The 17,022-nt window shown below is 41.4% G+C and overlaps 1 protein-coding gene across 3 annotated transcripts in view; it reads left to right on the top strand.

The window, feature by feature from the left end:
• The window catches only part of RRBP1 (ribosome binding protein 1), a 113,224-nt gene that overhangs the window by 35,736 nt on the left and 60,466 nt on the right, over positions 1-17,022 (top strand). For all 3 annotated transcript variants that reach the window (XM_061585578.1, XM_061585567.1, XM_061585569.1), the window contains exons 5-6: positions 8,662-8,814; positions 10,173-10,291. In XM_061585578.1, coding sequence (XP_061441562.1) covers positions 8,662-8,814; positions 10,173-10,291 — 272 coding nt within the window. The remainder of the gene's footprint in view (positions 1-8,661; positions 8,815-10,172; positions 10,292-17,022) is intronic.

The raw sequence follows: 17,022 nt of genomic DNA, 5'->3' as shown, positions 1-17,022 counted from the left end.
TGGTTTTCTTCTATGATCTTCATAGGCACAATTCCACTGTGGGCCTGTAGACTTTAGTTGCCTTTGAGAACTCATATATTTAAGAGAGATGTATAAGATCATGATCAAGCTGCTAAGAGAATATCCACCAGATGTTCACGTTTGTCTAGCTTCCACTGAATCACAACTCTTGAGAGACCCACACACTCTGTACAAAAACAAAAGCCTTGCCAGGTCTTTTCCTCAGCCCTGCATTTTATAGATTGGGTAGATTGGGGTCCTTTCCTCAAACTGAGTGTTTTCCTCACTTTCCAGAATTGACAGAGTTCCAGCTGATGCTCCTGGTAGAATAGACCAGCATGTTTTGATTTTGCTTCTTTCTTGTCTACAAAGGTTGGGAGCATCCTAGATAATGACTTGTGCTTTTCCCTGTTGTTCCTGTGTGTTCAAGTATTTGGGCTACACATTCTCTGTAGAATCTTATCTGGAGTTCCTTCATTGTTCTTATCATTGCTGAGTTCTGCATTCAGTTGAGCATATAAGATTTAATAAGGAGCTAGGTAGTTTCTCCACAGTTCTTCATTTCCATTCAGCTGCAGCCTCCTCCTCCTCCTCCATACATAATTGCCAATTAACTTTGTCAAAAGCTTTATCAATGTCCAGTGAAAGAATGCTAGAGGAGAGTGGTTTAGTTGACTGAATTTAATTATACTAAACAGTCTCCTTATTGGGTCTGCTATGAACCTGCCTGGAATGAATCCATATTGATCCAGGTGGACTAATTTTGTAATTACTAATTTTAACCTGTTGACCAAAATTGTTGTAAAAAAATTATAGTTTGTGTTTAGCAGTGAGATTGGCTGATATCAATCTGGAGATGTAGGATTTTTGCCTGGTTTTAATAAGAAGACAATATGCGAGGTCTTCCAGGTAGGAGGCAATCGAGCCCCTGTTAGAATAGAGTTAAATAACGGCAATAAATGGGGTACTAATAATTCTTTATATACCTTATAAAAATTTCCTGTGAACCCATCGGGTCCTGGAGCTTTACTTGGTTTTAGTGATTTAATTGCTTCTAAAATTTCATCAGCCGTGATATAGTTTTCCAATATTTCTTGTTCTATTCTATATAGCTTGGAGATATTTGAGTTATCCTGATAATACTGAATGGATGTGGGGTCTTTTTGCTCATGTTTATATAATTGTTCATAAAAATTAGCAAGAACCTCTCCTATCTCCAAACTGTCATTTACTAAGGGAGAAGTAACATTCCCTGTGTGTAAAGTCCGGATTAAGTTCTGCTTTCTCCTTTTTTTATTCTATTTGCTAATAATTTAGAGCCCTTTCCATCAAATTCATAATATCTTTGTTTTGAATATAGCATATTAACCATGATATCATCTATATCTGCCACGTTTAATTCTGTTCTTTTTTGTTCCATTTTTCTCCTTATTTTGGCAGATCCTGTTCTTTATACTCCTGTGTTAGACTTGTCAATTCTTTTTCTATTTCTTCTAAGCGCTATTTTTTAATTTTTTGTGTGTGAGACCATTTGCTAATGCATATTCCTCTTACCACTGCTTTCATTGCCTGCAAACTAATTTCCTCCTATTCCTCATTTGCGTTATCAGTAAAGTAGTTAGTAAGACCCTCTCTTATTTTCTCCCTACTATGCTTGTTGTTGTTATGTGCCTTCAAGTCAATTATGACTTATGGCGACCCTATGAATCAGTGACCTCCAAGAGCATCTGTCATGAACCACCCTGCTCAGATCTTGTAAGTTCAGGTCTGTGGCTTCCTTTATGGAATCAATCCATCTCTTGTTTGGCCTTCCTCTTTTTCTATTCCCTGCTGTTTTTCCCAGCATTATTGTCTTTTCTAGTGAATCATGTCTTCTCATGATGTGTCCAAAGTATGATAACCTCAGTTTCATCATTTTAGCTTCTAGTGACAGTTCTGGTTTAATTTGTTCTAACACCCAATTATTTGTCTTTTTTGCGGTCCATGGTATGCGCAAAGCTCTCCTCCAGTACCACATTTCAAATGAGTTGATTTTTCTCTTATCCACCTTTTTCACTGTCCAACTTTCACATCCACATATAGAGATCGGAACTACCATGGTCTGAATGATCCTGACTTTGGTGTTCAGTGATACATCTTTGCATTTGAGGACCTTTTCTAGTTCTCTCACAGCTGCCCTCTCCAGTCCTAGCCTTCTGATTTCTTGACTATTGTCTCCATTTTGGTTAATGACTGTGTTGAGGTATTGATAATCCTTGACAAGTTCAATGTCCTCATTGTCAACTGTAAAGTTACATAAATCTTCTGTTGCCATTACTTTAGTCTTCTTGACGTTCAGCTGTAGTCCTGCTTTTGTGCTTTCCTCTTTAACTTTCATCAGCATTCGTTTCAAATCATTACTGGTTTCTGCTAATGGTATGGTATCGTCTGCATATCTTATATTATTGATATTTCTCCCTCCAATTTTCACACCTCCTTCATCTTGGTCCAAGCCCACTTTCCGTATGATATGTTCTACGTACAGATTAAACAAATAGGGTGATAAAATACAACCCTGTCTCACACCCTTTCCGATGGGGAACCAGTTGGTTTCTCCATATTCTGTCCTTACAGTAGCCTCTTGTCCAGAGTATAGGTTGCGCATGAGGACAATCAGATGCTGTGGCACCCCCAATTCTTTTAAAGCATTCCATAGTTTTTCATGATCTACACAGTCAAAGGCATTGCTGTAATCTATAAAGCACAGGGTGATTTTCTTCTGAAATTCCTTGCTCCGTTCCATTATCCAATGTATGTTTGCAATAGGATCTCTGGTGCCTCTTCCCTTTCTAAATCCAGCTTGGATGTCTGGCATTTCTCGCTCCATATATGGTAAGAGCCTTTGTGGTAGAATCTTGAGCATTACTTTACTTGCATGAGATATTAAGGCAATAGTTCAGTAATTACTGCATTCTCTGGGATCCCCTTTCTTTGGAAGTGGGATATATATCGAACGCTTCCAGTCTGTGGGCCATTGTTTAGTTTTTCATATTTCTTGACAAATTTTTGTCAAGATTTGGACAGATTCAGTCTCAGTAGCTTGTAGCAACTCTATTGGTATGCCGTCTATTCCTGGTGATTTGTTTCTTCCAAGTATTTTAAGAGCAGCTTTCACCTCACATTCTAAAATTTCTGGTTCTTCATCATATGGTTCCTCCGTGAATGAATCTGTCATCCTGGCATCTCTTTTATAGAGTTCTTCAGTGTATTGCTTCCATCTTCCTTTTATTTCATCTCAGTCAGTCAGTGTGTTCCCCTGTTGATTATTCAACATCCCTACTCTTGGTTTAAATTTCCCTTTCATTTCTCTAATCTTTTGGAATAGGGCTCTTGTTCTTCCCATTTTGTTGTCCTTTTCTATTTCTATACAATAACCATTGTAATAGTTTTCATTGTCCCTACGTACTAGTCGTTGTATTGTTGCATTTAGGGTTCTGACCGTGTTTCTATCTCCCTTTTCGTTTTGCTTTCCTTCTATTTAACCATTTTAAGAGTTTCTTCAGTCATCCATAGAGGTCTTTCTCTCTTTTTAACTAGAGGTATTGTCTTTTTGCATTCTTCCGTGATAATGTCCCTGACGTCAGTCCATAGTTCTAAAGCCTCAAACCTGTTCCTTATTTGATCTTTATATTCCTCTGGGATGTTATTTAAATTGTATTTTGGCATTATGATTGCTTGTTATTCTTTAGCTTTACTCTGATTTTCGATACAATCAGTTCATGATCTGTACCGCAGTCTGCTCCTGGTCTTGTTTTTGCACAAAGTATGGAACTTCTCCATCTTCTGTTTCCAATTATATAATCAATCTGATTCCTATATTGATCATCTTGTGATGTCCACATGTACAGTCGTCTTTTTGGTTGCTCAAAAAATGTGTTGGCAAGGAACAAATCATTGGCTTCCAGAATTCAGTAAGTCTTTCTCCTGCTTCATTTCTGTCACCTAAGCCCCATTTCCCCACAATTCCTAGTTCTTCTCTGTTCCCTACTTTTGCATTCCAGTCTCCCATGATTATCATCATATCTTGTTTTGGTGTCTGATCAATTTCCTCCTGTACTTCTGTATAAAATCTCTCCAATTCTTCTTCTGCGTTTGATGTTGGAGCGTAAACTTGGATGATGGTTATGTTAATAGGTTTCCTGTTTAATCTCATTGATATCACTCGCTCAGAGCTTGCATTGTAGCTCCTAATTGCTTTTGCTACATCATTTCTCACTATTAAAGCAACCCCGTTTCTTCTTGATTTCTCATTTCCTGCATAAAATATCTTGTAGTTGCCTGATTGAAAATGTCCCATCCCAGTCCGTTTTAATTCACTCACGCCAAGTATTGTAATGTTCATACGCTTCATTTCTTGCTTGACAATTTCTAACTTTCCCTGGTTCATGCTTCTCACATTTCATGTTCCAATTGTGTGCGTCGTACAACTCCGGACTCTCCTTTCCCATCTGTGCGCATCAGCCTCTGGGCTTCCTTTCGGCTTTGACCCAGCTGCGTCATTAGTCACAGCGCTACTCATACTTGTCCTTTGTTCTTCCCCAGTAGCTCGGTGAGTGCCTTCTGACCTGGGGGTCTCATCTTCCAGCACTATCTCGTGTTGCATTTTGGATACTCTGTTCATAGGGTTTTTGTGGTAAGAGGTATTCAGAGGTGGTTTACCATTGCCTTCCTCTGAGTTTGGATGCATCTTAGTCTGGTGTCTCATCTTTGACCATTCCGCCATGGGTGCCCCTGCTAGGAGTCTAGCCTCTTGGTCTAGACTCCTGATGGCATTGCTCTCAGCTTCTTCAACACACTCAAACCCCCTCACCACGTTAAGGTGTGCATCCTAAAGGGGGCTACTGTACTTAGAAGCAATTAAATTTGGATTAAGCCTCCAATTATAACTCCTTTTGGCAGAAATTTGTTGTTTCAATATTAAACTTACAGGAGCATGATCTGTGACTTTTATTTCACCAATGTGTGTATCTCTAAGTTGAGGCGATATAGATTCAGATAAAAAATATGGTAACTAACCGCGAAAATGAACCATGTACTCTAGAAAGGAATGAATGTCTAAAATCCTCTGAATATAATTCTGACTACACCTCTCTCAATCCCCTTTTATGCATATTGCATAAAAGTGTTTTTGCTTGTGAGCTTTTTTTATAGTAATCTCTTGCCCAGGTAATCCTTATAGATAGATATTAGTATTTCCTCCCATAATTATATTAGTTTTTGTAAATTTGTGTAATTTATTCAGTAACATATAAAAAAAAATAGTTGTCCACTATTGGGGGCATAAAAAGTAACCAATGTAATTAGTCTTGTCTGGCCAGTTTTCCTTCTTCAAAAAGGAATCTCCCTTGTTTATAAAGCTTCTTGTGGGTTCAAAATCTAAATAATCCCTAATCAATAGTGCTACCTCTTTTGCCTTATTTGATCCTTTTGCTAAGAATTTATGGTTCCATATTTTGTTTAAAAGACCATCTGTTAATTATGCACCATGGGTTTCCTGCAACATTAAAGATCTCAGGTTGCAGGTTTTTTACCAGTTTGTACAGCCTATTTCTCTTTATTACAGAACCCATCCCCCTTACGTTTAATGTAACAATCTTCAGTTCAGCTGTTATATCCATTTGAGCACATTACCAACTCGGACTGTTTATAGGCTCCCTTTTTAGTTAAATTGGGTGGTTGTCTTTTCCCCTTCCCCCTTCTTTTCCCTACCCCCTTTTCCCCAGTTAACCCCCCCAGTGCACTCCTCATTTTGATGCTTGGCTACACCACGGATGCAAGTTGGAGGGGAGTGTTAAAGCTAACAATAAACCAATTAAAACAATGTTACTCTTCCCCCAAAACATGTTTCGAATTCCGCTTGTTCCATTCGCTTAAGAAAAAGAATATATATATATTTATATATATATATCTATATATATATAGATATATATTTATCTATCTATCTATATCTATATCTATATATATTTATAGATATATATTTATATATATATATATATATTTATAGATATATATATATATATTTATAGATATATATATATATATTTATATATATATTTATATTTATATTTATATTTATATATATAACATTAAATCCCCCCCTTCCCCATCTTACACTATAAAAACTATATTAACAGAACTAAACAGCGGAAATATCTTTCTATTCCTTCATAGAATGGTCACATAGCACAGGACCTCTCATTGCCTTTTCTGTTTCTTCCATATGTGTTGCAATGCCTAAACAAAATTAGATACCCTGGATTACTATGTACAGTATATAATTTTTATCTGCTGCGATTTGGCAAATTGCACAGAGAGCGTTGCTGGGGATGGCTGCCATCATAGTTGTTCCTTTCTGCTTTATCCTGTTGTGTTTTTTGAGGTCTTTCCCTTCTCACTGTCTCCCATTCATCTTCATCGCCATTGGATTCTAAGATGTATTCCTCATTGGTTTCACCACCATCCACCCCAGTGCCTTTCTCCTCTGGGGGATCCAAATGCAGGATTTTCAAAATATTTCTTACTTCTTTTATTGTTGTTGCCAAATGTGTTGTTCCCTTGTATGGGACAATGAGGCAAAATGGGAATCCCCAAAAGTATTTAAAGCCTGCTTCCTGTAGCTTTAAGGTATAAGGTCTCTGTCATTGCAGAGTTTCAGGGGAAAGGTCTTGCAGGACTAAGATTGGGGTATCTTTATATTTAACAACTTCCAATCTCCTTAGCTGTTTTAAAAGGCTCTTTTTTGTGTGTGAATTTAGCAAAGCAAACAATAATGTCCCTGGAGCCCTCTTTACGACGTAGTCCCAATGCTCTGTGAGCCCTTTCAAGATAGTCTTCCGTGAGTGGGAATTCAGGTAGCAGTAACTTCAGTCAATTAACAAGGAATGATTTGATATTGTCTTTTTTTATATCCAGCCCACAAAATCTCAGATTCTCTCTTCTATTTTGGTCTTCCAGGTCTTCCAGCTTAATTTTGGTCCTATATAAGCCTTTTTGAGCATTTTAATGTCTTTTCCCTGTTCCGCCATCTCTTCTCCCATCTTTGCTATACTGGATTCCGATTTTTCTATTCTGGTTGTTAAATCTCCCAGCTTTTTATCCAAGATGGTAGCTCAACTTTCCATAAGATCATTTTTGAATGCTTGGAGTTGTGTTTGTATTTCTACCCTGGTCGCTACAGCGACTGCTTCTTGTATCCCCACTGTATCTTCAGGCTGCATATCATTTCCAGGCCTAGGGGAAAGTGGTGCCATATTTACCAGTGACTCTGTTGTTTCCTCAGATAAAGGCCTTGAGCTAATGCTTCTCCTCGCAGGTTGAAAGTAGTGCATTATATCCAGATTTTTGCTTCCAGCTGCTCCAGCAATCATTCCCTATCGGGGGTGCATGAAATACTGGTTGGGTTTTAGTGTACAGGCATAAATGAATACAAGGCAAAGGAGCTCCCAGACTACGCTGCCATCTTGCAGGTGCGCTAGCTCTGACCCCAAGTCCTTTGACTTTTGTGTGGCTGGAAAGCAGTCTACTATACAAAGATAAGAATCACATCTGTTGCTCCAGCCATTTTTACCTCTGGCCTCAGCTATCACTGGCATGTGGCCCCTGGAAGGTTCCCCACAAGGGAATGAGGTCCTCAGGCGGAAAAGTTTCCCCACCCCTGGCTTACAGGGATGTTTGGAATTTGCATAGGTGCTATGTGAGCACCAGCCTCTTCATTCCTTTACCTTTATACCACCTCTGTATTGCATTGCATAGATTTGCATTGGAGCTCTGCAGACTGGCCCTTTTAGTATTGCCTCTTTTTCTCTCTTTCTCATCACCATTGTCCTTGCAATGTTCTCAATTGTGCCCCATGGGCACAGTGTGCTAATCCTAGGCACTTTTTCTCCTTAGGATACTGTGTATGCACATGCAGTGTGTGAGAAGAAAAGAGCAGAAGTTGTACTAACTCTTGGCTCACTTTTGTGTGGAGCTGGCATGTGCCTATCTTCTGGGAAGCCATACCATAATATATTGTTTGGGGTCTCCTCGGGATGTGTGGCAGTAATAGCTGTGATGGGCAGGACTCAGGGAGGTGTTTCCTTGCCCCAGCTGTGCAGGCTAGGGTTTAAAGGAAGAGTAAGACAAGAGCAAGGAAGAACTGTGGGGAGAAAAAACCAGCTGGGCTGGAGAGACAGTCCTGAGGCAACAGGAGCTGGTGGAAGTGACTGGCATGAAGGCAGCTAGCCAGTCTGTCACTTGCCTGTGGATGGAAAGGAGCCAAGCTCGGTTTGAGAGGAAAGGGTATCTCTTTGGGAAGCCAAAGTGCATGGAACTCCTGTGGCTTGAAAATGCAATAAAAGACTAGTCCTGTTAATCTGTAAACAGATTAACAGAGTTGCTTTGGTCTGTGCATTTGTATACTGTGCCACCCATGTGTGTCATACCTAGGAATACATGGCAGGATAGTTCAAGCAGGTGATGGCTGTGGTTTAACAATACTGGTTTAGATGTGCATTTCAGTTAAATTGAGACCTACCATAATGTTAAGTAATCACAGCACTATCTCAGTTTCGCTATACTGTATGTTCAAGATCCTGGCTCTGTGTTTCAGGCCTTCCTCATTATAACTGTCTTCTCTTAAAGGAACTTGCAGCTGAGAAGGCAAAAGCCCTTACTGTTGAGAATAAGTTGAAGGAGCAACTGCTGACACATGAGCAAGAGATGTCTGCTGTACAAGCCCGTATGCAGGCCATTTACCAGGATCATGAGACTGAGAGACAACAGTTGCAAGGAAAGGTGGGAGAAGTTAGGTTTATTTAACACAGACTGTTTTGGATCTTGGTGTTTTCAAGATATGAACACGGAATTATGCGTCACTTGATTCAAGCCAACCTTTATTTGCTAAAAATATTGGACATCATAAACCTAGGGAGACCTCATCACAGTTCTACAACAACATATAAATAAAATATTGTTATAGTATATTATAGATTATCACCAGCACAATGTGCCACATTTTGTGAGACAAATTTATGCCTGATTCTTGATTCTAGTGCAAATATGGCAACCTTGTGTGTTAAATATTTATCCCTGTCAGATACCAAAGAAGTTATTTCCTCGTCTTCATTGAAAAATAAAATGTTGTTAAGGAAATCTTTTTGTTCCCGCCTTCACCATCGAAAATAGACGGCAACTGGTTAAGGCTGTTGGGTGAAAACAGGCCGCAAATTTATTGATTAAAGAAAGCAAGTGGGGTTGGCATGGCAGTAGGGCAAGAATCACCTTTGGTTCCGTCAGTCCAACAGTGGGTGGGGGTTCTGAGTGGCTGGGGCCCGGCCCCTTCTGAGCTAGGGATGTGGCCTGCAAGAACCCCACTAGATCCCTTATGGGGGTCGCCCTTAAGTTTGATCCTTATGGTGTGACAGAAGAGGTGAACGCCTAACAATTCCACTGTGAACCACAGAGGGATAGGCAAACAATCCCTGCTCAATCAGGTGCCAATTTGACTGAGGAAAAAATTACTATTTGGCTTTGTCAACCAGTGACCCTGTTATTCAAAGCTCAGTGACACACTAAAGCGGACTGTGGGTGGATGGGCAAGTCGGCATGGGAAGAAAGAGCCTGTCAACCAAGAGCTCTTCTGTATATTTGTGGAAGGGGGAGGGAGAATTCCACCTTGTGGTTTTTCCCATTACAGAGTTGCAAGAACACCTGCACTTGGCTGACCTTCTCTTCTGCTAAAGATACAGGATCAGTCTCAGGCCAAGAACCTGGCAACCCTATATGTATTTGCAACAAAAAACAAAGATACCTCTTTGCTGGGACATGTTCACTTCTTGGAACAGTGGAAGGAGCTGCCATTACACGCTTTGAACAACGCCAAAACCCTTTTCCATCTCAGCTACTCCCTGCTGGGTGGGAGGGGACTCAGAAGGCTGGATTAGGCTATCTGTCCCATGAGGTGGGGGTTCTGACGTTTGTTCTACATCCTTGATGTCAGTGGACTCAGAATGAGAAATATTAATATAGAGTAAAAAGAGATGCCTGTTATTTTCAAGTAAAAGACATGCGCTGTCTATGTTGAGCCCTGAGCTGCTACGTCTAGATGCAGATAACAGCAGGGAGCTGTTCTGACGCTTTTCATTGATTTTCAGATTCGAACTCTACAAGAACAGCTGGAGAATGGCCCTAATACCCAGCTTGCTCGCTTACAGCAAGAAAATTCAATTCTCAGAGATGCTTTAAACCAAGCCACAAGCCAGACTGAGAGCAAGTAAGATGAACAGTATCTTAGTTAATGTGACAAACATGAGAGGGAAGGGGGGGGGACAGGGAAGAATTTTGTAGTGGATTATGCAGACAATAGGTGAAGTACCAGAGTTGGTTAGGTGCTAATACTGAAGAATTTCTTTTTGGAAAGTCCTCTTGTGTGAATTCTATTATGAGAACATAATACAGGGGTCAGGAACCTTTGGCCCTCCAGATGTTGCTGAATTACAACTCCCATCAACTTCAGTCAGCATGGCCAATAGGCAGGGATGATGGGAGTTGTAGTTCAGCATCTAGAGGGCCAAAGGTTCCCCACACATGTTAGTAGATAGTAGCTATGATCCAGAACCACATTCATGTAGAGGATTCCCATTTTCTTCTATGAGAAGGAAAAATTCTATGGGCTTGGTCACTTTTCCATTGTGGATCTTTCCTTTATTTCTACCATTTATTCGTATCACGTTTGTACCATGTCTTTCCTGAAAGGATGTCAGAGTGGCACACATGGGATTCCCTTTTATCTGTACAACAACCATACCTATGAGGTAGGCAAATTTTGAGAGGGAAAGTGATTTGCCCAAAGTCACCCAGTGAATAGGGCTTTGACGCTGAGTTTCCAATTTCCAAGATAATGGAAAACTTTTAGAACTACTGGATTGTGTCCTTTTTCTTCAGATTCTAGGGAAATAAGTTGCAGTAATAAACTGTTTTTACACACTGAAACTTTCTTTTACAGCAGGTTATGTTCTCTTTGCACAGATTATGCTCTCTTTATTTAAGTGTAATTTTGACTCCTTTAGAAAAACAAGCATTAGGGAAAAATAAGGGAAGAGGGAGGTTTTACTTCAAAATAGCTTTTTATTAAAGAAAAACAATTTCAGTGTAAAAATTGGTAGAAAAAAGTGAAAGCAATCAGCATTTTTTTAACTTGATTCTTTAGGAATGCAATCCTAACCAGAACAGGGTGAAGACCATTCCCCCTGGGTGGAGAACCACCAACCAACAGTACCACTGTTTGTATGGACTGGGTCTTAGTTTGTTTGCTCTCATCCAGACCATTAGCATAGCAAGCTGGATGTCATCCACAGAAATGTGACACCTCAGAGCAAATGTTTAGATGACCTCTCCCAGTGGTTTCACATAGATGTTAAACAGCATGGGAGAAAGAACCCTGTAGAACCATAAAGCATGAGTGAATGCATTGAGCAGTAGTCTCCCAGAACCACCTTCTGGAAATGATCATCTAAGTAGGAGCAAAACCACTGTCAATCATTTCCTCCCACACCTAACCTGGAAAGATTATCCAGATGGAAACCATTGTTGATATTGAAAGGTCCAGGTGAATCAACTGGGTCACTCTCCACTGCCTGTCTTTTGACAAAGGTCATCCCATAGGGTGACCAAGACAGTTTCTGTCCTCAAACCAGACCTGAAACCTAATTGAAATGGTTCCAGAATTTCTTGCCTTGCAGGATGAAAGCTCTGGTAATGACAGAGGTGGTGGCTACTTGGATTGCAGGGAAGAGACCTCACAGGAACTGTGCAGTTTTTCTTGTCTGCCTTCTCTGTCTAAAATCTCTGTTTTTAGGCACTAATGACCCCAAACACTTGGGCATCTACAAATGGGATCTTTAGAAGATTCTTTTGCTTCTTGGATACTGTCCATCTCCATAGCTGGGCATCATGGGGCCTTAGATAGGCTTCCACTGGAGGACCATGATAGGGTGCTTGGGCAGTGGAGAAGAACCCTCTGGGAGTAGTAGGAGTTCCCTTCTTAGCCCAACGGTGGAGTGAAGTCTTTTGCCTGCTGCCCTTGCTATTCTGCATGGTGAAATGGCCTGGGACCATCTCTTTCTTGTACAAACACAGGATTGAGGGTTCTTGCATACTCCCCTAGTCCGTGTCTACACAGACAGCTTGTATGACAAACGTTGTGGTCACCTGAGCTTCCATGTTTTTTGCCTGCAGTTAGGTCTATCTAGGCGAACTACGGTTGAGGTCCCATCAAAGGCCATATTAAGGTTTAGTGATATCTCAGGAAAAATAATGGGTATTCAACAGTGGAAGGATTTTTATAAATCATATAATGTTCATTTATTCTTTATACATCTATTTCATACACACAAGTACATGTGTATCTGGCTTCAGCCAATAAATCAGAATCATATAAGTCAGGGTCAGGGTCCTGACTGGTTGTAGCTCATAATGGCATTCATAATGCTTACAGTTGCCATAGCAGCTCTCATTTTTATTATAGCTCAGTCTTATATCAGGCTTCTACATTTAGTATACATTTAACAAATCTTACAGTATTATCTGCTATTAATTCAGACTAAAGCATTATAGAAGTTACATTGTAATATTTGTGAAGTTACATTGCAAAGAATCAACATACTGCAAGAGATCAACATCTTTCAAATTACATTTCAATACACTTCTATCTTTATAAAGAAATGGAATAATCTCTCCCTTGTAAAAGGCAAGTTTCGAACCTCCATCTGCGACAGGGAGTGGTCCCTGGCTGTCTGAAAGAAGCGGCGGTGAGACCACTCCTGAAAAAACCTTCCTTGGACCCAGAGGACTTTAACAACTATAGACCAGTGGCAAATGTTCCATTCTTGGGCAAGGTCTTGGAACGAGTGGTTGCTGACCAGCTCCAGGCGCTATTGGATGAAACCGATTATCTAGATCCATTTCAGTCGGGTTTCAGACCTGGTTTTGGCACTGAGACGGCCTTGGTCGCCCTGTGTGATGACCTATATCGGGAGAGAGACAGAGGGAGTGTAACTCTGTTGATTCTCCTTGATCTCTCAGCGGCTTTTGATACCATCGACCATGGTATCCTTCTGGAGAGACTTGCGGAGTTGGGTGTTGGAGGCACTGCTTGGCAGTGGTTCCGCTCCTACTTGGCGGGCCGTCTCCAGAAGATAATACTTGGGGAACATTGCTCGACCCCGTGGGTTCTCCAATATGGGGTCCCGCAGGGTTCGGTCTTGTCTCCCATGCTCTTTAATATCTATATGAAGCCGTTGGGTGCAGTCATCCGGAGTTTTGGAGTGCGTTGTCATCAGTACGCTGATGACACGCAGCTCTACTTCTCCTTTTCATCTTCTTCAGGTGAGGCGGTCAATGTGCTGAACCGTTGTCTGGACGCGACAATGGACTGGATGAGAACTAACAAACTGAGACTCAATCCGGATAAGACTGAGATGCTGCTGGTGGATGGTTTCTCTGGTCAGATGGTGGATACATACCCTGTCCTGGACGGGGTTACACTCCCCCTAAAGGATCAGGTTCGTAGTTTGGGAGTCGTTTTAGACTCTTCCCTATCACTCGAGGCCCATGTAGCCTCGGTGGCACGGAATGCGTTTTACCAACTTCGGTTGGTAGCCCAGCTATGTCCCTATCTGAGTAAGGAGGACCTTATATTAGTGGTTCATGCTCTGGTAACCTCACGTTTGGACTACTGCAACGCGCTCTACGTAGGGCTACCTCTGAAGACGGTTCGGAAGCTACAGCTAGTGCAAAATACGGCGGCCAGACTGCCAACAAGAACTAAGCGGTCTGAGCATATAACACCTGTTCTGGCTCGCCTGCACTGGCTTCCAATATGCTACCGGGCCAGATTCAAAGTGTTGGTATTAACCTATAAAGCCTTATACGGCGCGGGACCACGATACCTGCAGGAACGCCTCTCCCGTTATGAACCGGCTCGTACACTATGGTCTACTACGAAGGCCCTCCTCCGGGTCCCGACCCATAGGGAGGCCCGGAGGGTAGTAACAAGATCTAGGGCCTTCTCAGTGGTGGCCCCCGAATTGTGGAATAGTCTCCCCGAGGAGGTACGCCTGGCGCCGACACTATTATCTTTTCGGCGCCAGGTTAAAACCTTTCTCTTCTCTGAGGCATTTTTAATCTAAGTTATTTATGTAAATGTTGTAATTGGTATTTTGGATGATGTACTTTTATATTTGTTATATTGATCTTGTAATTTTATTATTGTATATGTTTCTATGTTTGCCGCCCAGAGAGCTGTTTGCTAATCGGGCGGGATATAAGCTGAATAAAATAAATAAAATAAAAGCATGGCAGCAGTACGCTGGGTCAGTCTGCAAGACAGATATTGAATGGAGGAATCTCTCCCTTTTGCAAGGGTCTTATCATCTGCCTTCTCCCTTTCTGCCTCCTGCCAGAGACGGCAAACACCTTGTCATGCTGCCTGCCAGGGATGGCAAACGGGACCTTATCATAACCAACTCTGCTATCTTTTCTGTGCCTTTTGAAGAGTTTCCTCTTTCAACAAGCCTTTTAAGTTGAGACCTATCCCCGTCTGTGTCTGTGTTAGAACATGTTTTTAACCCTTTTTTAAAAAAGATGTTTTTAAAGCTTTTTTTAAAAATGTCTTTAATGTTGTTTTGTCTTAATGTATTTTAAGGTCTTTTTATGTTTTAAATTGTTTTTAGCATTTCTGTTTGCCACCCTGGGCTCCTGCTGCAGCTGGAAGTTACATGCCATTTATTATTATTATTATAATTAATTAATTAATTAAACTTCTATACCGCCCGACTAGCAATTGCTCTCTGGGCGGTGAACACAGGGAATACAATAAAATACACAATATAATACAATAAGAACATATAAAATAAGAACAATCTAAAATCATTTAACAGTACCCAGAACAAATCAAAGGAGGGGGGGAGCAGAAACACTTTCCCCCATTTACCTTTTTGAGGCTGTAGTTGGTCTGTACATCTGGACAAATAAAAACCTGTGCATTAGCTTAAAACATGCATTGGAAAGACTCTTAGATGGGAAATACATACATTAAACATGGGGCCAGCAAAAATAGGTCGGGGAACTCAGGAATCAAAGTCTTTGGAGGAGCCTCACACCTTTTTGTTGGGGTTTCAGGGAGGGATGGCTCTCCGGATATGGAAATGCCTTCTTTTGCTCCTGGGAGTGGCAGAGATCTGGGTGCAGAGGGTTAATTAGCAGGAGGACACTATCGCCTCCTGGCCCTTTCATTGATCTTTCTGGGTTCCCTCTTGAGATTTTAAGGTCCCTAACAACCACTATCCTAACCCACTGAAAAATTCCAGGCAGTATGATTACCCATTTATTATGGATAGGGATGGGTAGTAGATGTTTCAGTGTCCTCTAGGGGCCAGGCTGACTCCTGCCACCAGGTAGTACGCATGTGCTCAGAGCCATTTAACATTTCCTTCCTATAATCAACCTGGTTGTTATCAGATTCAGAGTGTGTGTGCCTGGACAGTTTTGATCTTTAATATAGCAAGGGGATATTCCCCTCTTGCTATTCTAGCATGTTCTAAAGGAACCTTAAAGGGCAACAGCTCCTTTGTCAGGAGCCAAGTATGGTTGGGTGCTTTGCTGCTGACTTCTTTCTCACCCTAACTAGCTGAGCTGTAAGGAGATGGGAAGGAAGGAATGCTGAATTTATGTTCCAGCTGGCCACATGGCTAAAAAGCCAATTTGATCTAGAACAGGCATGAACTCTGAGGAGCTTCCTCCCACAGGAAAGGACAACTGAAAAGCCTATTTATATAGACCTGCCTTACGGAGCAAGTGTGAGAATTAACCCACTCAAGAATATCCTCCACCATGGATAAGGACAAAAGTTTTTGCACAGACTCTTTTACTTGTGAAAGCTTTAGTTCTCCATTTTTTATCATAAAAACATGGAGTGTGTGTTGAATGTTTGCATGAAGATTATTTTGCTTCAGGACCAACTCCGGTTTGAGGGGGCCCTGGGCAATGTGTTCTCTGTGTTCCATGTCTGTGGCCCCATCCTTCCCATGAGCTTCCCAGGCACTAGTGGGTGATAGAAGAGGTGCTATTGTCTGTGCTGCTGACAGATGGGCACCAATAGGGTCCTGCTGCCTGTGCTACTCTGGTTCCCCACTAGGGATGTAAGAAGGCATTTCTGTTCCATCCCATATTCATTGCATGCAGTAGTTTCTGTTCTGCTGCAGTTCAGCTTCTGGGAAAAACTATATTTATCTTGCTATCAGCTGTGATGGAATTTTATGTAACTAATTATGTTGTTATTATATTATTCCACACCATTCATTTCAGTGCATCTATCACCACACACCCCTACTTCCATTGCAAGGTGCTGCTCAGTGGGCTGCTAGTGGGGCCAGGTGCAATGCACTTTTATTTTTAAGCCTGCTATTTGTTATAAGTGTGGTATATTGGAAAACTTATATCTCAAAAATTTAGAAAGGGCTGCGTAAACAAAAACCTGTGCACATGCCTCCAATGAACCTCAGGTTTGTGGAACTCAGGGAGGGTGTGAAAGTACTGATTGAGGGAAAGGGACAACAATACAGGGTAAATATGGGAAACACTGAGAACAGAGTTCAGATGAAAGCACTCGTGTGGACGAATCGGCACAAAAGCACACACAGGAAAATGGGATCTGTGTGACCCGTGGGTGCATTAAAACGCTGATGTGTGCACAGCTTTAGTTGCTGGCTGCCACCATCTGCACTATTCTGCATAGACAGGGGAAGTGGCAGCTGGCAAGTGAGAAGCACTGCTGCCTGTGCTGCTCTGGGTTCCCCAGTCCCTTAAAAAAATTATTTCCTGGCAGTCAGTGGAGCACTAGGAAAGAAGTGAGGGGGAGCTAAAGGCACTGTGGAACCTCAGAGTAGCATAGCTGGCACCTGCTGTGGGTGGCATCACTCAGAGGTGGGCCAGACACTGCCATTT

The sequence above is a fragment of the Rhineura floridana genome, chromosome 1 (assembly GCF_030035675.1).
Source record: "Rhineura floridana isolate rRhiFlo1 chromosome 1, rRhiFlo1.hap2, whole genome shotgun sequence".
In the NCBI taxonomy this organism is placed as follows: domain Eukaryota; kingdom Metazoa; phylum Chordata; class Lepidosauria; order Squamata; family Rhineuridae; genus Rhineura; species Rhineura floridana.
This window is presented reverse-complemented; position numbering and strand designations above follow the sequence as displayed.